Source organism: Brettanomyces nanus, chromosome 1 (assembly GCF_011074865.1).
Source record: "Brettanomyces nanus chromosome 1, complete sequence".
NCBI classification, from domain to species: Eukaryota; Fungi; Ascomycota; class Pichiomycetes; order Pichiales; family Pichiaceae; genus Brettanomyces; species Brettanomyces nanus.
The window spans coordinates 1,276,203-1,299,017 of NC_052374.1; the positions used below are offsets into that span (position 1 = coordinate 1,276,203).

Here is a 22,815-nt window from a genome sequence, read left to right on the forward strand (position 1 = left end):
CATCTGCAAAGATGTCACCAGTTCACAAGCGAAATTAGCGAAGAGTGCCTGAGAGAAAAGAAATTTAAAATAGTCATATGCAAGGAAGAAAACCGGTTCATTATTTGTTGGGAAATTATTTTTTGCCATGCTGCAACTGAAGGAAAAGAATCTCGCGATCTCGGTTAGAAGAACAAAAAGAACCGAGAAATAAGAAACTGCCCATCTCTGCTGTTTCCTCTTTGAGGTATGTTTCCTAATTCGGGCATATTTCAACGATTGATTTTAACGAAATGCAAGAAGAATAAAAAATATGCAGCGTGTATTTCTTTTTTATTGACCTTCAATGTAAACCTACCTGAAGGTAGCACGTTGTCAGGGTTATCAAATATTCTTTTGAAATTTTATACAGGTAAGATTAATTCACTGCAGTCTAATGATTTTCCAGTTAGGTTTATGATTTTCAGGAAGATCGCCGCTGTTGTGTCCTATAATAGAATTGGCACGCTTATTGTCAAAGGAGAAATATTTTTTTGACACATCAGTAACGTCCTCCAAGGAACAGTCCAATAAATTTTCTCTTCTCTCTTGTCTGATATCGTCATCGACATCATAATTAAAGAATGGAAGTCCTTCCTCACGCACACTTTCAGGAGCATCAATTTTTTGGAAGATTGTGAGTTTGGCCTGCTCTAGATCATCATTGTTTATTTCTCCTGCGTCGATCTTTTTGCAGATTTCTCCGGTAGATTCGCTAAATTTGGCAACAGATTCAAACGGTTTCGGATCCCGGTAAGAATAAAAAGAAAATAGTCCATTCAATGCATCGTAGGATGCTCCTCCTCCGTACGCACCGCCTTTTTCACGTATCTGCTTGTGAAGATATTTGAAGGTGAGAAGCTGAGAAAGTATCTGTAATGCCGCCCCGTCCTTTGAGCCGTACACACTTCCTCTTAATGCAGAGGCGGCAAAGTTGGTCTGAGAAGGAATCTGAATGAAAACGTTAGATTTCTCTGCCGCAGCAACGGGTTCTGGAGTCTGATATGGGCTTACCTCGTAATCCCTGGAGTCCTTAAATTTGCTATCGAATTTTTGAATTTCTGACTCGCTATCTTTAGAGGTCTTGCGGGAGCATGTGATTCCATACTTGAACTTGGATGCATTGAGCAATATTGAAGCGATTCTTTGAAGCTTAGGAACAACGTCCGTTTCTAGATCTCCCTTCTCAAGGATTTTTCCAAGATCGTTCAAAAATTGAACCTGTTCAATGCCCTCAAGGGATTCTTGAATGCTTCCCACTGACGAGAGACGTGCTTCTGCATTGCATGTAGCGACACTGTGGCCACTAGAGACTATTCCACTCAATGTGTCGCTCATAAGAGACTTGATCAATGTCTCCAACTTCGCGGTATTTCCAAAATTGGTGTTTTGAAGGAGTTGTTCCCAAAGAGACAGCATACGAGGAACATTTTTGTCAAGGCAGGCGCTATCAATAGCGAACTTCAAATAAGCTTCATCGGGATCAAAGGCTGAAGAATGTACAAAAGCCGTGGAATTGAGTCCGCTCGTGTAAAGCTTAACCTCGTCTTCAATTGCAGACATCGGCTTCTCCTCTGTACCAAGGTTAGTCAAGCATGCGGAAAAAAGTGGTAAATACTTGACGAGATCGCGCGGCATATCATCGACACTCAAGGTCTTCAAAGCACGGAAATAGGTAACGCCATTGGTCTTTGGTGAAAGATGAGTTTGTATAGTAAGACCACGCTTGGACTTTTCCTTGACACGAGCAAAATGTCCTTCTCTACCGATATCGCTCGTATGAAGAGTTGGAAGACAGGAGAGGTCCTCCTTTCTATTTTCCTGAAACTTGGCCAACTCAATTCCCTTTCGGTAAACAATCTCTTTGTCACTTGACGACATGCGAGACTCCCTTTGTTCTAAAAGTTCTTTCTCTTTCTTCACTAACTTTTCGGGGACCGTCTTGTCTGGTATCATGGTGTACTTGAAGTATGGTTTGCTGGTCAAGTATCTTTCCACCATATCCTTAAATAACTGATTGCCTTTTGCCTCGTATTCCTTGCTAAACTTATCGGTGATCTCTCCCCATTTAAGAGATTCAAGAGGGTCTACATTATCAACCAGGCCAGGAGTTAAAGAGCTGAGTAATCCTAAACCGAAGTCTGCATTCTCAATTCTTCTACCCAATTCAAGTTGATGGAGAATAGCTTTAACACGGTTCTCTGGGAATCCCTCCTCTTTCACCTGCTTGAGAGTGTCAAAAATGTAGTCCTGCAACTTGGATGCATTCTCTTTGGTCAATCCATTTAGTCCAACCGTGAACAAATTGACAGAAGCCATACCTTCCATACCAGTATTGGCCGAGAAATCAGTACCAATACCTGACTCGATAAGGTGCTGATACAATGGAGAAGAATGGCCGTCCAAAAGAAGAGTGGAAAGGACTTTAAGTACAAAGCTTTCGTAAATATCGGTTGGCTTTCCTGTATACCAAGTCAAAGAAGTCTTGAACTGCTTTTCCTCGGGAAGCATCGGATCAATTGGTCCAGGAACCTCCACCGTGGTATTCTCGGTGAGTCTAATAGGTTCTCTGACAACATTTTGAATATGTCTTTTACCAAATGTTATTATGGCCTTGTTGATTTTCTCCAATGAGTTCTGAAGTGGTAGATTGCCGTATGTATAAGTGATACAATTCGAAGGATGGTACTGACGTGCCTGAAAATCAATCAAATCGTCGTAGTAGGCGTTGACAATTTCAGAAGGATCACCTCCGGAGTTGTGCAACGAGGGATAGATACTCTTCTGGAATTTGATCCAGAAATAGTATGCGGGGTCTGATAATTGGCCCTTCATTTCGTTGAAGACAACACCTTTGAAAGTAAGGGGTGTTTTGCGATCTTTGGGATCCTCGTGCTCAATTCTCCATCCTTCCTGGCGGAAATCCTCTGGATTCAACAATGGGTGAAAGACAGAATCTAGATAGATATCCATCAAATTATCATAATCAGTTTTGTTAGTGGTTGCAAAGGGGAAATAGGTATAGTCATGACCGGTCATGGCATTCATGAAATTGGCTAAACTACGATTAAGCATCTTGAAAAAGGGATCTCTCACAGGGTACTTGTCGGATCCACATAGGGTAGTATGCTCCAACATATGTGGAAGTCCCGAGTCATCCGGAGGGTTTGTCTTTACAACAATGCCGAAAACACTGTTTCTATCCTGACGATCAATGTGGAGATGTTTGCAGCCACTAAACTTGTGGGTCAATTGGACTGCAGTCAAGTTGAATTCCGGAACGGAAAGAACTTTATCGACATTGTAGCCGGCAATTTCTTGCCCCACGGGGTATTTACCGGACAAAGAAACAGAGGCAAAGCCACGAACCAAAATGGAACGAGGCGTCTTGTGCAATAATCTAGAACTTCTTGAAAGCATCGAAATATCTACTGAAAGAGGTAACAAGAAAGCAAATCTATGAAGGGAAAGAAGGCAGATCTGGATCTGAGGCGTTCAATTTCTCCACCCATTCTCGCCTTCGGAAATTATCCGAGGTCTTCGCAGAAAGAAATTCCGACCGAGGCCAAGAAGGAGAATCCAGGTAAGTTTATTGGAGATCACATGACTTCTCATCACCTGTATTATTTCATTTTCTTTTTTTTCTTATTTTTTTTTTTTCACTGCACTGCCCAGCCCAGCCTCGTCAGTGAATCGTCATAGAATTTTGTCCTGCCAGGCTGCAATCAAGACTAACTGCAGCCTTTTTATATAACTATTGAGTGTCCATTGGCAATTTTTGAAAGGCAATTTTATATACACAAGACATGCTTGCGTCGTTGATCGCATTTCTGCTGCTGTTTTATGGGGCTTGTGCTCAGAAGACGTTAATAACATCCGATGCCGCCGAGCACTGTACAGGTATGTACAGTAAGCGAGATTGGGGTGGAGTTGACGAATCTTTCATCAAAATTGATGTCCAATCCTTCCGAGATGTCGATCCCTCCACAGAAAAAGCAGCTATTTCTTTGGTCATTTTTGAGTACCAGGATATCGATGGTCTCGGGGTCTATGACGAGTCTAACAGGAGAAGAAGGTATATCTGTACCGAGACGATGGTATCCAACGAATTGTGTTCCAGCGACCAATTGAACCAGTTTATTGTCGACGATAATTTTACTTCTTATGCAACTATCAAATCAGTTGTTCTTACAGATCTTGGAACCAACGATTTCAGTTATAAGGTGTCCAAGACCGGCTATTACTGTGTGGCTGCCTATACGCCCGATTTCACTACCAAAACGAATACCTTTAAGATGTTGATCAATTTCCACAACTCTTTCGGTAGTTTGCCCGCTTCCCAGATTCCGTTACTCCCATTGTATGGATTATTGGCTGTTATCTATGCCGTGTGTTTATGCACGTATATTTTTCAGATCTTCAAGCATCGCTCGGAATTGTTACTCTTACAGAAGTACCTTGCAGGTTTCTTTGTCTTCCTTACCGTGGAAAATATAATGACCTGGTCTTTGTACGACCTTGAGAATAACAACAAGAGGTACCCTATGGCTGGCGGAATTAGATTTTACATCGTGGTGATCTCCTTTTTGAACGCTTTCAAGGTGTCGTTCTCGCTCTTTCTTCTATTGATCATCTCCCTCGGTTATGGTATTGTGTATCCAAAGCTTTCTAGGAAAACCATGAACATGTGCAAGATTTTGGCTTCTGCACACTTTGTTTTACTTGCCGCTTTCACTTGTCTCAACTACTATAGTAGCGAGTCTCAACCTGGTGAGTCTGCCACTGACACTTCTTATTCTGTCGATACTTATGAAGCGGACTCCTGGCTTATTCTTATCATCGGTTTTCCGTTGGCCATTCTTTTCATGGTATTCTACTTTATGGTTCTCAACTCAATGCAAAAGACTGTGAAACAATTGAAAGATCAGAACCAAGTCGTCAAATTGGGAATGTACAGGAGGCTTTTCCGTTTGATCTTCGTATCTATGTTGCTTATGATCTTTGCCTTCGTCATATCCACCATAATCTTGTTTAATGATAATGTGGCTGAGTCCATAGAGAAGTTGTGGAAGTTTGATGAAGTGCTTACAAACTTTTGGCCCGCCTGTTTGTACTTCCTTATTTTCATCGGTATCGTCATCATTTGGAGGCCAACGGATTCGTCTTATCTTTTGGCTGCATCTAGCCAAATCCCTAGTTCCGAAAGCGCTGATGTGGAAGGTGCTGCAGGCAACGCTGACGTGTTTAATAACAGTGAGCAGTTCGGAAATGAGTTTGAGTTTGATGACTTGCGAAGCCTAGAGAGTAATGATGAGGTTGGTGCTAATCCATTCCAAGATCCTTCTTCGGTGGCATCCACGCTTCCTACTCCTGATGCTTCGTCTGCGAAGAAAATTGGGGAAAGTGAGGTGAATCCATTTGAAGATCCTTCCAATGTGGACTACGATTTGGAATTGGAACAACAAAAGGCAAAAGGGTTTAAAGGTGACGGCAAATTTCAGTTAGACGATGATGAAGATGGTGCTGATGACGGTAACACAAGTGTGAGCCGCGAAGATGCCTCAAAGAGTAAGAGTGATTAAGGTAGTGCGTTTCGCTACTTACATGATTCGATCAAAGGAGCTGCCTTCCTCCTTGTTTGTGCATCATAACGTTTACATATTTAGGATAGTTTTTGTATGTTGAAATTGATTTTTGGATTTATTATCATGTGTAACCGAACACTGAGTTACAACTTGAATTCATTGGAATGAAGAAGAAGACAAGTAATTGAAAATAAACCCTTCAGTGTTACTCGTAAAAGAAAATATCAGTGCATTTTTTATTACAAGTAGTTTATCTTAGCTACCTCATTGCATGGTCCGCCATAAACACATATTTCGTGTTGAAATGTAATTTCGACAGTCAGTTACCAGATAGAGAAAAATATTACTAATACCCAACGAGCTAAAATTAAACTGGTTTAGCCCTCTTAGCTTAGTGGTAGAGCGTTGCACTTGTAATGCAAAGGTCGCTAGTTCAATTCTGGCAGTGGGCAATGCATTTTTTTAGCATTATAATCAAACGGACAATACACGATGCATTTATGAGAAATCAATCAGACTGTATTAAACAGTACCATATTACTTAGACTTAATAAACTATCCTTATCCCCATTAAGGGTGGCCTCTGCCTCTATCTGCTGTTCTAGGTTTAGCCCTTATTATATTGTCAACTCTTAGCAAGACCTCAGCAGCTTCAGAAGCTGAAGAAACAACAGCCTTCTTTAACTTGTAACTTTCCACGACACCCAAATCCCTCATATCGGCTATAGTACCGTGCTCTAGATCTAAACCAGAGCTGGTCAAACCGTTGTAGATGGACGATCTAAGCTTAGAAACCAACTCGCTGGAATCAAAACCAGCGTTGTCACACAAAATGGTTGGAAGCTGTCTTAAAGCTCGACCATATGCTTCAATGGCGAGTGACTTCTTTCCGGATTCATTCTGTGCGGCCTGTTCAACAGCTTTGGACATATTCATCTCAGAACAACCACCTCCAAGAACCGTTCTGGTCTCCTTAGTTGCCTGGGTAAGTACAGAAAGAGCATCGTGGAGAGATCTCTCAGCCTCATCTAATACTTGCTCTGTAGAGCCTCTTAAAACAATAGTACCTGCCTTACCAGCAGCGGTGCCCGTGAATTTAGTCATGACATCTTCACCAATGATAATTTCTTCAATGGACTTGCAATGACCCAATATGGCATTTTCGGGATCATCAAATGAAGAAACAACCTCACCGCCTGTAACTAAAGCCAATCTTTCGACACCATCAAAGTCTGCATGTTCAATGGAATTAATACCAGCATCTGTGAATAACTGCTCAGGCCAGTCGTAAATGAGTTGACGGTTAACGAAACAGTTGATACCAAATTTCTCAATCTTCTCCACCTTACCCTTCATCTTCTGACGCTCAGCTGTCTCCAACTGGGCCAATTTGCTGGTAGAATCAACTTTGAACTTGGCACCAAAAATCTTCACTTTATCGGTGTCCATAGGAGTGTTGGCAATGAGAATCTTTGCATTCTCTATACGTTTTGGTTGGCCCACGCCAAACCTCTTGTCCAATATAAATCCTTCATCTAGGAAAGAGTCCGAGAGCTTACCACCGGCCTTTTTAATTATTTGGATATGATCCAAGTTTGTCGAACCTTTAAGACGGAGTACAGCATCAACAGCCAAATTGGCAAAGTAATCACGGTCCTGTGATAAAATCTTCGAGGAGAGCGTAGTTTTGGCAATGTTGACTAGATCTGCTCTAAACTTGGCGGAATCATCCGAATTATCGACAGCCAAGGAAACAAGCTGGGCCAATGCCGCCTTGCTGGCGATTCTGTAACCTTCTATAATCGTCTGAGGATGGATTTTTTGGTCGATTAGCTTTTCAGCTTCTCTCAAAAGCTCGGATGCTAGTACAGTGACCGATGTAGTACCGTCACCGACCTGATCATCTTGTACTTTGGCAATATTAACAAGAACCTTAGCGGCTGGATTATCAAATGGAATAGATTTCAAAATAGTGGCACCATCATTGGTCACCATTGATTCAGCTGATGACATGCTTTGAAGAAGCTTATCCATACCTTTGGGACCCAAAGTGGACTTCACCAAGTCACCCACGGCGATGGCGCCGACAAACGATGAGAGCCTGGCATTTTCCCCCTTCTCCTCTGTCACTTGATCTCCAAATATGTTCATTGACATTGTGAACAGATACTAATTGGGATTGAATATATCGCTACCCTTTCCTTTAATAAGAGAAATCAAGACAGTCACTTAGAGAGAGAGATAAAAAAATTTTAAGTCTTCAAAATTCACTTTCTTCTTAGTCGCGGGCGTCTCAGAAATCATACAACAGATTACATAACGACGAAGCATTTACGCTGTTTATTCAAATAACAGAAACGTGGGTAAACTAGAGTTGAAAAGAAAAAATGAAAACGATGCCAAGGCAACAAGAGGTAGTATTTTAGAGTTATTTTAAAGTTAAGACCATTCATTAATGTGTTAACATCCTGACTGTTAGTCTTCAGAGATCTGTCAATACGGAAATCCCAAGATTTCCGATTTCTCAATTTTTCACTCATCTCAAATCCTCTAAGAAAAAAAATATTGGAGAGAACAAACTTGCGTCCTAGATATTTTTCCTTCTGTTGCTCTTGCTATAAGAAGTTTCTATCTCCACAGGAATCAACTGATATTCTTTTCAACTGCATTTATCTCATTCATTCTCCTTGCTGCCCATAAAACTGGAGCGTGATCCATTTGTGTATACACGCAGACACCCCACAAGCATTTGTATATGGAACGAATTCTATCAACTGAAAGTCTAACTAATCAATTTAAGGAATGTCACCTTCAGCATCGGTTCCATCGGTTCCATCGGTTCCATCATCTTCGTCATCTCCTAAGAGTTCACCAGAATCCAAGATCCAACAGAAATTCCGAAGGCATAAAGAACTATTTAACGATATCGACACTGCACATAGAGGTAAAATTACCTTGGAAGATTTTGAAAGAGCGTTGGTTAGGACCGATCATCCTTTGAAGGAGTCTACACATGCTATGTCGCAAATTTATAAGGCATTTTTGAATACACCACAACCAGGGATTAGCAGTGACCCCAACACCAAAAGGATTCCCGAAGGTACCAGTGAGGTCGATTGCATTAATTTCGGACAGTTCAATAATTATTTAATGACAGCGGAAGAACAGATTGAACTAGGCTTTCGAGAGGTGGATAGGGATCATGACGGCCGGATAACTAAGAAAGATGTGGAGTCTTATTTGAGGCAGATGGGAATTAGACCCACATCTTTAGAACTCAACATATTCTTTAACAGTCTGGACACGAGAAACCAGGGTTACGTTGCATTGGATACTTTCAGGGACGGGCTTCTGTTTATGCCTCGAATTAACGGTTCCAGAATTACAACAGCGTTTCGATTCTTCAACGATGACTTTGAAAATATCTCTTCGGATGGTGATGTTACCGTAGGAAGTGACATTCAGAAGAATGTGGGCTATTTCTTAGCTGGAGGTATATCAGGGGTTGTTTCCAGAACTACTACTGCACCTTTGGATCGTATCAAGGTATTCTTGATTGCTCGAACTGATCTCAATTCTACTCTTCTTACGAAAAAAACTGCCATACAAAGAATGGCTGAGGAGAAGGAGCATCGCAAAGTGTCTGCTCGGAAGATTCAGTCGCCGTTGGTTCGTGCAGCAAGAACTATTTATAAACAGGGAGGATTGAAGGCATTTTATACGGGAAATGGTCTCAATGCTTTCAAAGTGTTTCCGGAGAGTGCGATGAAGTTTGGATCGTTTGAGGCTGCTAAACGATTTATGTGTCGTGTTGAGGGAGTAGAGGACGAATCACAGCTTTCTAGGGCTGCTACGTACATTAGTGGAGGCATTGGAGGAGTGTGTGCTCAGATAACTGTCTACCCTATTGATACATTGAAATACCGGATCCAGTGCGCATCTTTGGACTCGGATTTCTCAGGTACTGCACTTCTGGTTCATACTGCCAAAGATATGTTCAATGAAGGGGAGCTTCGGATTTTTTATAGAGGTTTGCTTGTGGGATTAGGTGGTATGTTCCCCTATGCGGCCTTGGATTTGGGCACTTTCACTACCCTGAAAAGGTGGTATATGCGGAGACAGGCGGAAGCAGAGGGTACATCAATTGATGAGGTTACACTTCCAAACTTCCTTGTACTTACTATGGGTGCTACCAGTGGAACATTCGGTGCAAGCATGGTTTATCCTGTCAACTTACTTAGAACAAGATTACAGGCACAAGGAACTTTTGCTCACCCTTATAGATACACCGGTTTCTTTGACGTGGCTCGACAGACTGTTGCTAGGGAGGGATTACAGGGCTTGTACAAAGGATTAGTTCCAAACTTGGCCAAAGTGGCTCCTGCAGTTTCTATCAGTTATTTAATCTACGAGAATCTTAAGAAGTGTTTTGAATTGAACTGAGACGAACTTGGCTCATTCGGTATTCCAACGCATGACTTATATAAGCCAACTAGCTATATTTTATTACATTCGACATTCTTTCACCATCACGTGACATAGAAACCCTTGATCTTTACACCCTGATAGGCAAGAAAAGTTTACACTGCCTGAAAGTTATTTCTGATTTCAAATCGGGAAGATTGAGCAGAGCCATGGAAAGAAAAAAATTTTCAGACGAGCTTGGAGGAAAAGTTTTTTGGTTCGAAAGTGTAAAGAGTGACGTTCTTTCTCTTGTAGGATAAGGAATTAGTCTGCATATTATTTGCTTAAAAGTGATTATTCCAAGCATTTAGTTGAGTCAAAATGTCTACTGAACAAGAAGCAATTTCTTACGCCGCCGTAATCTTGGCTGACGCCGAGTTGGAGATGTCTGCCGACAACTTAATGAAGTTGACCGATGCCGCTGGCCTCGAACTGGACCACATCTGGGGTTCTATCTATGCCAGAGCTTTGGAGGGCCATGACTTGCAAAAAATGTTGGCTAATTTCACTATTCCATCTGGTGCTGCTGTTGGTGGTGCTGCCCCATCTGGCACTGCCTCTGGAGCTGCTGCCGCTGCTGGTGGTGACGAGGAAAAGGAGGATGAGTCTGCTGAGGAGGAGGAGTCTGACGATGACATGGGTATGGGCTTGTTCGACTAAGTATAAAAACTGATGTCGTTAGTTGTGTATATCTTACTAATATAATGTCATAAGACCAATAAGCTGTAAACGACGGAGATTGGGAATATCGATATATCGATATACCGCTGGCTACCTCTGGCTACATTATGTACAATCTAAGACAAATTAGTGACTTAATTTATATATGAGCGCAAGTGCTATACAAACCGACTAGCTTATTTCTTCTTCTCGGCCGCAGCAGCAGCCTTGTCGGCGGCTTTCTTAGCCCTGATACCCTTGTATTTCTTCTCAGATTTAGCAAATCTAAGAGTTTTGAAAGCGGTCTCCTCAGGAACAACAACAGCTCTTGGAGCAGTCTCAGGAGCAGGCTGCTCAATTGGGAATGCAGCAGCAACGGAAACTTGCTCACCGGCTGGCTTGGTATTCTTATCAAAGACAATCAAAGACTTCTTGTAGCTCTCCAATCTAGCAACATTAGCTTCAAAACCTTCAACGGATTTGTTCACTCTTCTGTGATCCACTGCAATACCAACGGTTCTTGCATATTTAGGATTCAAACCAGCAGCCTTCACCTCAGAGAGAGAGAAACCTCTACCGGCTCTGACCTTTCTGTTGTATTTCAAAGTTGGACATCTGACGATAGGTCTCAACAAATCCACAGGCTTTGGAGCAATAGCGGCAGCCTTCACAATTCTGGCATGTCTTCTAGAAACCTTCTTACCGGCCTGGTCCAAGTGGACTCTGACTCTTCTTTGCCAGTGCTTCTTGAAGTGATTCTTTAAAAGGGCGTAGTTCTTTCCAATAGCTATAAAAGAAGTGTGTTAGTAAATAATTAGCTTGAACAAAAACAGGATAGAGAGAGATGGCTTTAGTCGATGGAATGATTCTGCCTCATGTCATTTTGAGTCCATTCAATCATTCCACTGATAAACACAGTCCTCCAGTTTCCTATCCCTCGTGAAATTAACATACCCATTGTGTGAAGATATTAGATGAGCCTGTTCGATCGTACTTATGAAAAGGTATTTAGAACTTACAAGAGAAGTTAAATTCAACTTGCCTCTCAAGAAAATGGGTGAAAAATTTTGGCAAGAGAAAAAAAATCTTCAGCTTTCCCTACCGGGAAGCCGCCCGCTGGCCCAGCTGGATCCGCATTCTCTTACAGGGATGGACGTCCCCGGTGGATCCAATCTTTTCTAGATTCTGTCTTCGCGCCAACCAAATTTTTCTTTCAGCTAGGAACAGAAAGCAAGTCACACACCAAACACCTTCGCGTGGGATCGCACTTTCGTCAGATCCTTTTCCCTTGGATGAAAAAAAAGTTTTCTCAATAAGTTCAAAAAATTTCAGTTCCTTTAAGGAGTCCTCCCGTGTTCTAGTTTGAAGTTACATCCAACACCATAGTATAACCATAGATTGCAAGATGTCTACTCCATCGGTTCAAGTATGTTAGAAATTCAAGTTGAAGAGAAGGATTGGAACAAGAGAGAATGAAATTGCAGGACCACAGATGTATCAACTGCACAACGACTACCACACCACTGAATCGTCCTTAGAGCAATGCTCATTCTATTAAATTCCACACTCTGACCCAAGAAATTTAGCCTTTTACTAACACTATTTCATAGACTTTTGGTAAGAAGAAGAACGCTACTGCCGTCGCTCACGTTAAGGCAGGTAAAGGTCTCATTAAGGTGAACGGTGCCCCAATCACACTTGTTCAACCAGAGATCTTGAGACACAAGGTCTACGAGCCTCTACTTTTAGTTGGCTTGGACAAATTTGCCAACTTAGATATCAGAATCAAGGTCACTGGAGGTGGTCATGTCTCCCAAGTTTACGCTATTAGACAGGCTCTTGCCAAAGGATTGATCGCTTACACTGCTAAATACGTTGATGAGGCTTCCAAGAACGAGTTAAAGAAGATCTTTGCCGCTTATGACAGAACTTTGTTGATCGCCGACTCCAGAAGAATGGAGCCAAAGAAGTTTGGTGGTGCTGGTGCCAGAGCAAGATACCAGAAGTCTTACCGTTAAAGATGGAAGAGGCTTTTGTCGTATGTTTATATATGTATCCTTCTTTCTCTTTAGTTTGCAGGCATTTCTGCATCGGACAAGTGTTTGTTTCACGTATCTGAAATACATAAAGTGCTAATATCTATGAGTGCTAGTAGTAGCGTAGTTTTATTATCCTACACATGACTGTGGTTCACGTGATGTATTGTTTTGACTCCTTTCTGACAATTTTCAATTTTGCACGGTTTTTTTTTTCTCAGTATGACTCCTTTATTCATTACTCTGATCTCTTGAGATGCTGTAATTTGTGAATTGTTTTTTTTTGTGGTCATTTTTTCATCGGAAGAAATACCTTAAATATTTGATATTGGGACTTTCTTTTCACAATTGTAAAGCAAGACAAAAACTTGTAAAATAATTATTATACGAACTCTGGCTATGACTCGCGATACACTTTCACAGACCCATCGCCAGATGTTAACCGGGCATTTGAAGGAGACGGATCCTGAAGTTGCCAAGATCATCGAGGATGAAATCAATAGACAAAGACACTCGATTAACCTCATTGCCTCAGAGAATTTTACATCTACTTCAGTTTTTGATGCACTAGGATCTCCAATGTGCAACAAGTACTCTGAAGGTCTGCCCGGCAGAAGATATTACGGTGGTAATGAGAATATCGACCGTATGGAGCTTTTGTGTCAATCACGTGCCTTGAAAGCGTTCCATTTGGACCCAGAGAAATGGGGAGTTAACGTCCAGGCTTTATCCGGATCCCCTGCCAATATGGAGGTCTACGGTGCCATTCTGAGACCCCACGAACGTTTGATGGGTCTTGATCTTCCTCATGGAGGTCATTTGTCCCACGGTTATCAGACTCCGGCTAGAAAGATTTCTGCCGTTTCTGTCTACTTTGAGACTATGCCTTACAGAGTTGATTTAGCAACCGGTTTGATCGACTACGATATGTTGGAAAAGACTGCTAACTTGTTCAGACCAAAGGTTCTTGTTGCCGGTACCTCTGCATACTGCCGTTTGATTGACTACAAGAAAATGCGTGAGATTGCTGATGAAGTCGGTGCATATTTGATGGTTGATATGGCCCACATTTCTGGTTTAATTGCTGCAGGTGTTATTCCTTCTCCGTTTGAGTATGCTGATATTGTCACCACCACCACTCACAAATCACTTAGAGGACCAAGAGGTGCCATGATTTTCTTCAGAAAGGGTGTTAGATCTGTCAATCCAAAGACTGGAAAAGAGATCTACTACGATTTGGAGAACAGAATCAACTTCTCCGTCTTCCCAGGTCACCAAGGTGGTCCCCACAATCACACTATTTCTGCTTTGTGCACTGCTTTGAAACAGGCTGCCACTCCAGAGTTTAAAGAGTATCAAGAACAAGTTTTGAAGAATGCCAAGGCTCTTGAGTACGAATTCAAGAAGTTAGGTTACCACATGGTTTCCGATGGTACCGATTCTCATATGGTTTTGGTCTCTTTGAGAGATAAGGGTATCGATGGAGCCAGAGTTGAGGCTGTTTGTGAGAAGATCAACATTGCTTTGAACAAAAACTCTATTCCCGGTGATAGATCTGCAATGGTTCCAGGTGGTGTCAGAATTGGTGCTCCAGCCATGACCACGAGAGGTGCCAATGAGGAGGACTTCAAGAAAATTGTTGACTACATTGATGCAGCAATCACTTTCGCTAAGAATGTTCAAAGTAACCTTCCTGCTGATGGTCACAGATTGAAAGATTTCAAGGACAAGATTGCTGAGCCTTCAGAAGAGTTGACTTCTTTGAAGAAGGAGATCTTTGACTGGGCTGGTGAATATCCACTGTCTGTGTAAGTAGATGAGATCGAGGATCGGTCCTTCAACGGAACCGTTAGATATTTTTAATTATATATGTTATCTTGTTTTGTCTACTTCTATTTTATTTACTGCTTGTAACCCAACTCTTGCAAAGAAGACTTGATGGCTTCAAAGCAATCGTCCAATTCCTTCTTTCTGGCACCGATAGCACTAACACCCATGTGGCCTACCCTGAAATACTTATCCTTATAGTTCTCATAGATACCAGAAGCGATGGTAAATCCCTTCTCGCCAACGTTACTCAATAGCTTAGGACCGTCGATGCCTTCAGGAAAGTAGATGGCAGTTAGACCATGGGCCGCAATCTCACGAGACACAGGAACAAGTTTTAAACCCAAATCGGCAAGCTTGTTTTTGAAATTGTCCGAGGCAGTCTTGTAGGCAGCAAAAGTCTCCTTAATAGAATGGGACAAAATTTCACAAAGGGACTGGTTATAGGCGTGAATCAATTGCACAGAAGGAGTAGCAAAGTAGGCTCCCTTTCCGGACTCATAGGCACGCATGATTGGAAGCCATCTTTGCAAGTCAGTGTAGAAACCTGCAGGATGCTCTTTGGCTAGGGCTTTTTCCACTGCACGAGCCGAGGCGAATGAGATGGAAAGACCAGCTGGAACACCAACAGCCTTCTGAGAAGCAGTAAGACAATAGTCAATCCCCCAGTTATCGAACTCAAGGTTCTCACAGACAGTGGCACAGACAGCATCAACGACAATAAGAGTTTCAGGAGAAACATGCTTGACGACAGCACTGATGGAAGCTACATCACTCAACACACCAGAAGATGTATCTGTCTGAGTAATGGTGATGACATTGTAAGGCTTACCTGCATCTTTAGCTGTCTTCAAAGCAGATTCAATCTCACTAGTGTCGACAGCAGAACCGAACTGCTTGGCCTTCAAGACCTCAACATTTCTGTCACCAATATAAACTCTCAAACAGCTTGCAAATGAATCCGAGAAGAAACCAGTCGAAACAACCAATGCCCTTTCGTTGGGATTTAAAATATTGGCACCAACGAGATCCCAACCAAGAGTTCCAGATCCGGAAACAACAATAGCTTGTGCTTCGGGGTCGGTAGACTGAAACAACTTTCTAGTGTTTTTTAGTGCCTCTTGGAAGATAGCAACAAACTCTGGAGACGTATGGGCCTGAGACGGCGTAGACATTGCCTCGAGGACAGTGTCAGTAAATTCAATAGGACCAGGAATGAAGGTTAATTTTCTGGAAGGCATGGCGCAAAGAGATGAATAGATTGAAATAATGTGGGGAAAGCTGAGTATAAGGTACAAGCTAAGGAAAGAAGAAAGAAAGAAGAAAGGAAAGGAAGGAAGGAAGGAAGGAACTAAAGAAAGTAAGAAATATATTATTACAGTAATGAGCAAGCTCACAAGTGTCGGACCTAACCACGGCTAACTAGTAAAAAAAACTGATGGTTACATGAAGTTAGAAGTGTAGGTCAAAAGAAACGCTATTACCAAAATCACATTACTCTTCCCCACTAATCTTTGAACAACTGAGAGAAAAATTATCAGCAGGGAACTACGAAGTACTGAACTATCGCTATAACAGGCAGGTAATTCAAATAAACTGGTTGCAAATCATGTCGGTTCTCATCGCCGTTTCGCCGATAACCGCATGAAAGAATTATGCATCCCGGTGTCATAAGTTCAAATTGAAACAATTACGTGGGGTAGGCTAGTAGTGCATGCTAAGCCGCACGATATAATACCCACACCAAAAAACTTATCTAGATGGTACGCACTACATGTAACTGATTCACGTCATTAATATTATTACGCAATAGATAAAAGCAACAGATACCGGTGGTCCTGCCTACGGTGATCAGTTTTGATGCTCAACACCAAAACTTGTACATACGGAAGTAGAATGGCTTACTTCTGATGTAAGCCTTCTCCTCTGCAATCTCCTGCTTAACAAGCTCTAAATCCATCTCTCTTCTACCAGTATCAAGATCGATATCACTGAGTGGAATATACCATGTAAGGTCTCTCTTCCAGACAACGTAGAAGATGTAGAATGCAATCAAAACAGGTGCGGTCAAGTATGCCTCGAAGAAAGATTCGGCATTTGGAGAGCCACCGATTGGGAACAAAGCAACGTAGAATTGGGCAATCAAAATCAAAACATTCAAGGTAACACCCCAATAAGAACCAATAACACCACACTGAGAAGTATACACCAACTCACCGGTATCTCTTCCTTTCGATTTCAAAGCCTGTCTGAATCTAATATGGCAAGCACAGATAGATCCCCAAGTAAACACCGAAGACAAACCAGACAATGCCAACAACCAATTGAAGACATCACCTTCCTTTGGAGATGCAGACAAGTAACATAGCAAACCGACCAATAAAGAAATTATAATACCAACCAAAGGTCTACCCATTCTGTCAATGTAACCGAATAATTTTGGTGCCATACCCATTTCAGCCAAGGAGGCCAAAGTTCTAGAACAACCAAAAACAGAAGAGTTACCAACAGAAAGGACAGCAATCATAATGACTGCATTCATCACAGACGGAAGACCCTTGATACCGTGATCAACAATAGCAATAACGAATGGAGAAGCCTGAGCATCGACGGAAGAAGTAGCATTTAACAAGGAAGGGTCATTATAAGGAACCAAAAGACCAATCAATGTCAAACAAATAATGTAGAACAAGGTAATTCTCCAGAAAACTTGCTTTGTAGCCTTTGGAAGCGATTTTCTTGGGTTGGCAGTCTCGGCGGCAGCCAAACCACATAATTCTGTTCCGGCAAACGAGAAAGCGGCAGTGACGAACACAGAACAAACACCCTTGAAACCATTGGCAAAAGCTCCTGGATTTTGCCAGTTACTACCACCAATGTAGTGACCGTCCGGTCCACCACCGCAGGTCAAAATGATACCCAAGAAGATGAAACCAATGACGGCAATAACCTTGATTATGGAGAAGACAAACTCAGCCTCACCATATCCTCTGACACCAAAGAAGTTGATACTAGCGATAACAACGTAGAAGATGGTAACCCAAGCTGCAGGAGAAATATTATCATTCCAATATTTGATAGTCAAAGAAGCAGCAACCAATTCCAATGGCAAGACAACTAACCATTGCATGGCATAATTCCAAGCCATACAGAAACCCCAAACTGGAGAAATGAATCTGGTATTGTACTGAACGAAAGAACCCGAAACAGGGAATGTAACAGCCAATTCACCCATGGCTTGAACGGTACAATACATCATAAGACCTGTGAGCATCCAGCCAATCAATAAGGCAGCTGGGCCACCACTACCCAAGGCACTACCCGAACCAACAAACAAACCGGTACCAATACTACCACCAATGGCAATCATCTGCAAATGTCTATTCTTCAAATTCCTGTGCAAAGGAGCTCTCGCAGCTCTAATATTGGCCTTTTCAACAGTGGAAAGGCTTTCGTCCACTTCTTCAACCTCGTAAGGTTTGAAAGAATTTTTGAATCTTGACCAGTAACCTGGCTTCTCTTCAGTTGTCTGCGAAGCAGCATACTCTTGAACAGGCGATACAGATGTCTCAACCTCAGATTTACTCTGGTCCTTTTCGATATCTTTAGTACTCATATTTGAGGATATATTGTTAAATTAACCAGCAGAACAGAGTTTAGAAAAAGATGGAGAATTTGGTCCTTTTAAATACCCCCCTATCTTGCACCCGACCAGCATACATAATCAGAAAAACTGCACTCCAGATAGCAGATACTGATAAAGGATGGAACGGCACGAACAACCAGGAGAAGAAATATGCTATCAAAAGAAACGGGAAAAGCCGCTTAACGAAAGAGAATTTCAACAATCAGAAGCAGCTCAGAAAGCTTATCGTTTATTATGCCACATTAATAATGCCATTCTATTGATCAGATCCACAAACAAGAAAAAAAGAAAAGAGTTTTTGACAGACCGAAGCGGCCAGAAGACGAACAAAGCTAAGAACGGTGCTCCGCAAGGTGGACAAACCAATGGGCGAGGATGGTGGATCAGATCTTGGTATAACAGCGGAGTCCTGTCCTGTATAGTTTTACCACAGTTCTTAATCATTCGTTCTTTCACTGTCACCCTCTTTGGAAGATCTTATCTGTTATCAAACTAACTATGCATCTGTTAATGTAAGATAATAAAAAGAAACAAAAATGCCTTACAGAAAAGCAACGTTGGAATCATTTCAGCTCTAAGCAGGGAAACCATATGACCTATAGATGAGCTCGTAGAATTCGTAGGGCCATAGAAAGCCATAGTGTATCTTAGCAGTAACTTAGGGGATAACCTTGGGACCCAATGAACTATAGATACAGAAAAAAATATTGAGGAGATTTACTCATGGCGTGAACTTGCTTCTTATCGTTGACATGATAGAATATTTCAGGGATTCTCGACATCATCCGGACAAAGTGACAGGACAATATACAAACGGGTCTTCAATGATTTGCTGGCCGCCGTATAACTATTGATCAATTAGGAAACTATATAAGGCATTATTGAGAACGGGCCATAACGTCTTAGGAAACTGTGCGTGGGTGGCCTCATATGTCGGGAATGCCGTTGCGTGTATTACTCAAAATTTCAAATTGACTGTAATCTATTTTACTTCCTCTTACCGGGGCCCTATAATGCCTTAGTAGGCTATAGTATGATTATCATATTATGCGTCTATCTGCAATTACCTGGGAGTGCCGTATATTACTAGATTTGGATCATTGCTGGGGGCATTTTTTCACTTATCAGCATCGGAGCAACTTTCCTCATCTGCTCAATCCCTGATCAATGTTGATATGAGCTTATAGATCTGGACCAATGAATTCTCCGCTAAGAGATCTTTGGGGAAAAGATCCTCAAGTTCTCTGAACGGCTATACATTTATTCTTAGTGCAATACTCTTCGCAAGTTACATAATAATGGTTTACATCCGTACACCAGCACATGGGTTATTAACAAATGTCAATAGGTTTGATGAATTTGAAAGACCTCTGTTTCTGGTGTCTTGCCAGCTGTCATATTCCATATTTCACCATGATCTCTGATGAACAACTAAACACGATTGTGATTTCATTTGGCCTATTGTCGGCAGCGCTCATTCTTTCCTACTCATTTCTGGAAAACAACGTTAAGCCTACGGATGAGACGAAAGAGGAATAGGTATTCTGTTCGATTGGTATATACATAGACGTCTAAAAATTTATTTAAGGGTTGTTCCAACATGATATTTTTAGTATTTAAAGCAAGAAAATAAAACGCAAAAATGCAAGAAGCATTGTAATTATTTACCATAATTGAGTGATCAACGAGGTGATGGAGCGATGGAGTGATGGAGCATATGAGTGATGGAATCTGTACGGTTATGTCCTCAGAGTGGATCCTTGAAATATTCGCTCATTAAATCCTTACTCTGCTTATAATATTCAAGAGCACAATCATAAGCGTCATCACAACACCGATACCAGTCATTCAAGTTTTTAGCAACTACAGCCTTCTCATAGTTATCAAAGTTGTTTTCCTTCCCATAGTTCTGAATTCTCTCACACTCGTACTGTATTTTATGTAACCCTAAAGCAGCAGCTGACCCCTTTAGATAGTGACCCAAGGAGGATAGTTTCTGAAGTTGTTCCGTACTTTTCTCGTTACTCTCAAGTAACTCAGACATCTCTTTGAAAATACCCTTCGCCTGCTCGACGAATGTTTGTACCAATGAAAGTGCAAACCCCTCCTCATCTTCATCCATCATCAACAACTCTTGAAAAATCGTCCAGTTAATTAGTTCCGAAGTTTCCAACGTTTCTTGTGTAACAGCCATCTCTTATGATGCACTTGCTGTGTGTGTCTTGGTTCTGCTTAGCAAATTTATGAACGGACCCTTAAATGTAAAAGTGTCCTTGTTTCTTTCTTTTTCGTTTCTATGACGTATGTCAACTGAGTAAAGTTAGCTTAATCCTCTAACGAAAGTATCTTGATATCTGTAAACCTTATTTAACGTTTTCCTTATACAGATTCCTCTTAGGTCACCATAAATCTGAATCGTAGTAAAGAAGAATGCTTTCCTACTCTATCAGTCTTAATTTCCGTCTCACTAACAACTTCACACCAGCTACTTCCCAATTGTCCTCTTTGAAAAAGTAAAAGTTCAAAGTTCTATTAAGGGCTCGGTTTATGCATTACGTAATTGTTTTATTTCTATTGTTCTCTTCTATTCTATTCTTATAAATGATCAGCTTAATGATGGAGCTCAAAAAGATCGCCTAATTTGGCAGCATAATACGTAGGCTGGGAACTTTGATCAAGAGCTCTCATGGCCTCTTCCGTCTCAATGCCAGTCAACACCAATAGCGTATCTAACCCATTGCTAGAGCCAAATTTCATGTCAGTGTTGAGTCTATCACCAACCATGATGGACCTTGATTTATCGATACCATGAGCTTCAACAATAGCATCCATCATTCCCTTACTAGGCTTTCCACACGAAACAGGTGTTCTCTGCGAGCAACTGGAAGCAGAGTCAACTACAGATCCAGCCCCCGGGAGGATAATTCCGTTAGCAGGATAAGTGGCATCTATATTTGTGGCAATGTACACCACTTCAGGATTGCGTAGATACTGTAAAGTAACAGCGAGACGGTGATAGTTCATATGAGTGTCCAATCCAACTACAACGGCTCCCACTGCAGGATCGATCTTATTGATAGGATCGTTCGAATCACTAAGATCAAGTTCCTTATCCAATTCAGGCATACTGCTACCTCCTAATGTCTGATATCCGGCCTCGTTAAACTCAACCTCGAGTCCCTTGCCTCCCATAATCCAAATTTTCTTCTCAGTAGGAAGCTTAATAATATTCTTAGCATAGATTGCCGAAGCGTATGCACTACCAAACACTTCCTTCTTCAAAATGGTCAATCCGAATTTAGCAAACTTGTCGACGTAGTCATCTCTAGATTTTGTCGAGTTGTTAGTGACAAAAATCAACTGCTTTCCATGCGATCGAAGCATCTGTAACGTCTCGATGACATATGGCAAAAGTGCATTATCCAACCAGATAACTCCGTCACAGTCGAAGAGAAAGTTATCGTACTTATTCAACAGATCTTCTACCTGTTGTTTGCCAGTAATTTTAGTGGACATGAGTGGTGATGAAATGGAAACTAGTTAAAGCAACAAAAACAAGAACAAAATCAAGAACAAAATCAAGAACAAGAACAAAAACAAAAAACAGAAAGCCAAAGATGGTAAGACGTCATTTTGAATCGGACTTTTTATTAAATGTCCTGAGATCTTAATTGAGTCAACTCCGTGATCTTCTAAAAGGACAGCCCTCCGCCGAAGCCGAGAACCATATGGACGTGGCGGTGCAGATACGTCTACGGTGGCTGATGCAAAGGAAAATTTTTGGAACCAGCGAGCGACAGCGAATCAACTGGTGCATTCATCGTTGTAACATCAAGTACACTCTAATTGCAACAGGTGTATACAACTAAAAATGGCCAGCCAGGATCTGCCACCGATTAAAGGATACGAGCCTATTCAATGGAGAAGAAATCTTCCCTCCAGAGGTTTTAGACCATCGATCTGGTTCGGAATATTACTTGCCGTGACCTCTTATGGTTTTTACAAAGTTATACAAGGTAACAGAGAGAACGTGGAGCTTTCTCGCGAGAAGATGTGGGCCAGAATTCATCTGTTACCACTACTTCAAGCCGAGCAGGATAGAGACTTGGTCAGAAGAACCTTCAGTTACTACAATAGAGAAGCCGAGATTATGAAGGATGTCCCATGGTGGGAAGTTAAGAACACCTACAGCGACAAGAGAGAGTTCCAGCCACCTCACACCGTTCTTGTTGGCAAGCGGTTGGATAAGAATTCTTTAGTTTATCAGGGAAACTCCAAGAATAGGTGGGGCCCTGATGAGAAGAAGGACAACTGATTTCTCTCTCTCTCGCATTATTTATTCATCTATTTATTTATTTATCTATTCCAAAGTATCCTATAGGTGCACTCAATGCTCTAAGTAAAGCGCTTAGTCGAGCTTCAACGACACACCAAACTTTGCCTATCTCGCTGTTTTTCCCAACTTGTTTTGTTTTTCTTGATCGGCCCACCTGATAAAATAGAGATCGAAATGAGATAACAGGAGGGAAGTCTGAGGGATTGGAAAATATGTCTTCTCTGTCTCTTTTTGTCCTCCATT

The 22,815-nt window shown here is 41.6% G+C and overlaps 13 protein-coding genes and 1 non-coding gene across 14 annotated transcripts; 7 read left to right on the forward strand and 7 right to left on the reverse strand.

The window, feature by feature from the left end:
- Nucleotides 1-402: 402 nt before the first annotated feature.
- Nucleotides 403-3,438, reverse strand: FOA43_000586 (uncharacterized protein; the record flags this gene model as incomplete). The annotated part of the gene is made up of 1 exon (XM_038920915.1): nt 403-3,438. The coding sequence occupies one exon, from the start codon at nt 3,436-3,438 to the stop codon at nt 403-405; it is 3,036 nt and encodes a 1,011-aa protein (XP_038776843.1).
- A 482-nt stretch (nt 3,439-3,920) lies between these two features.
- On the forward strand, nt 3,921-5,600 carry FOA43_000587 (uncharacterized protein; the record flags this gene model as incomplete). Its single annotated transcript, XM_038920916.1, has 1 exon — nt 3,921-5,600. One exon carries the CDS (start codon nt 3,921-3,923, stop codon nt 5,598-5,600), a length of 1,680 nt encoding a protein of 559 aa, XP_038776844.1.
- A 383-nt stretch (nt 5,601-5,983) lies between these two features.
- FOA43_000588 lies at nt 5,984-6,055 on the forward strand. The gene has a single exon. It is a non-coding gene; the product is annotated as a tRNA-Thr (tRNA).
- A 118-nt stretch (nt 6,056-6,173) lies between these two features.
- CCT2 (T-complex protein 1 subunit beta) lies at nt 6,174-7,754 on the reverse strand (the record flags this gene model as incomplete). Its single annotated transcript, XM_038920917.1, has 1 exon — nt 6,174-7,754. The coding sequence occupies one exon, from the start codon at nt 7,752-7,754 to the stop codon at nt 6,174-6,176; it is 1,581 nt and encodes a 526-aa protein (XP_038776845.1).
- A 651-nt stretch (nt 7,755-8,405) lies between these two features.
- FOA43_000590 (uncharacterized protein) lies at nt 8,406-10,046 on the forward strand (the record flags this gene model as incomplete). The annotated part of the gene is made up of 1 exon (XM_038920918.1): nt 8,406-10,046. The coding sequence occupies one exon, from the start codon at nt 8,406-8,408 to the stop codon at nt 10,044-10,046; it is 1,641 nt and encodes a 546-aa protein (XP_038776846.1).
- A 342-nt stretch (nt 10,047-10,388) lies between these two features.
- Nucleotides 10,389-10,727, forward strand: FOA43_000591 (uncharacterized protein; the record flags this gene model as incomplete). The annotated part of the gene is made up of 1 exon (XM_038920919.1): nt 10,389-10,727. The coding sequence occupies one exon, from the start codon at nt 10,389-10,391 to the stop codon at nt 10,725-10,727; it is 339 nt and encodes a 112-aa protein (XP_038776847.1).
- Nucleotides 10,728-10,924: 197 nt separating this feature from the next.
- RPL13 (60S ribosomal protein L13) lies at nt 10,925-11,685 on the reverse strand (the record flags this gene model as incomplete). The annotated part of the gene is made up of 2 exons (XM_038920920.1): nt 10,925-11,514; nt 11,682-11,685. 2 exons carry the CDS (start codon nt 11,683-11,685, stop codon nt 10,925-10,927), a joined length of 594 nt encoding a protein of 197 aa, XP_038776848.1.
- Nucleotides 11,686-12,132: 447 nt separating this feature from the next.
- RPS16 (40S ribosomal protein S16) lies at nt 12,133-12,745 on the forward strand (the record flags this gene model as incomplete). Its single annotated transcript, XM_038920921.1, has 2 exons — nt 12,133-12,153; nt 12,338-12,745. The coding sequence occupies 2 exons, from the start codon at nt 12,133-12,135 to the stop codon at nt 12,743-12,745; spliced, it is 429 nt and encodes a 142-aa protein (XP_038776849.1).
- A 417-nt stretch (nt 12,746-13,162) lies between these two features.
- Nucleotides 13,163-14,575, forward strand: SHM2 (Serine hydroxymethyltransferase, cytosolic; the record flags this gene model as incomplete). Its single annotated transcript, XM_038920922.1, has 1 exon — nt 13,163-14,575. One exon carries the CDS (start codon nt 13,163-13,165, stop codon nt 14,573-14,575), a length of 1,413 nt encoding a protein of 470 aa, XP_038776850.1.
- Nucleotides 14,576-14,664: 89 nt separating this feature from the next.
- Nucleotides 14,665-15,831, reverse strand: FOA43_000595 (uncharacterized protein; the record flags this gene model as incomplete). Its single annotated transcript, XM_038920923.1, has 1 exon — nt 14,665-15,831. The coding sequence occupies one exon, from the start codon at nt 15,829-15,831 to the stop codon at nt 14,665-14,667; it is 1,167 nt and encodes a 388-aa protein (XP_038776851.1).
- Nucleotides 15,832-16,454: 623 nt separating this feature from the next.
- GAP2 (amino acid permease) lies at nt 16,455-18,206 on the reverse strand (the record flags this gene model as incomplete). Its single annotated transcript, XM_038920924.1, has 1 exon — nt 16,455-18,206. The coding sequence occupies one exon, from the start codon at nt 18,204-18,206 to the stop codon at nt 16,455-16,457; it is 1,752 nt and encodes a 583-aa protein (XP_038776852.1).
- Nucleotides 18,207-19,983: 1,777 nt separating this feature from the next.
- FOA43_000597 (uncharacterized protein) lies at nt 19,984-20,430 on the reverse strand (the record flags this gene model as incomplete). Its single annotated transcript, XM_038920925.1, has 1 exon — nt 19,984-20,430. One exon carries the CDS (start codon nt 20,428-20,430, stop codon nt 19,984-19,986), a length of 447 nt encoding a protein of 148 aa, XP_038776853.1.
- Nucleotides 20,431-20,846: 416 nt separating this feature from the next.
- Nucleotides 20,847-21,752, reverse strand: FOA43_000598 (uncharacterized protein; the record flags this gene model as incomplete). Its single annotated transcript, XM_038920926.1, has 1 exon — nt 20,847-21,752. One exon carries the CDS (start codon nt 21,750-21,752, stop codon nt 20,847-20,849), a length of 906 nt encoding a protein of 301 aa, XP_038776854.1.
- Nucleotides 21,753-22,107: 355 nt separating this feature from the next.
- FOA43_000599 (uncharacterized protein) lies at nt 22,108-22,551 on the forward strand (the record flags this gene model as incomplete). Its single annotated transcript, XM_038920927.1, has 1 exon — nt 22,108-22,551. The coding sequence occupies one exon, from the start codon at nt 22,108-22,110 to the stop codon at nt 22,549-22,551; it is 444 nt and encodes a 147-aa protein (XP_038776855.1).
- Nucleotides 22,552-22,815: the final 264 nt, after the last annotated feature.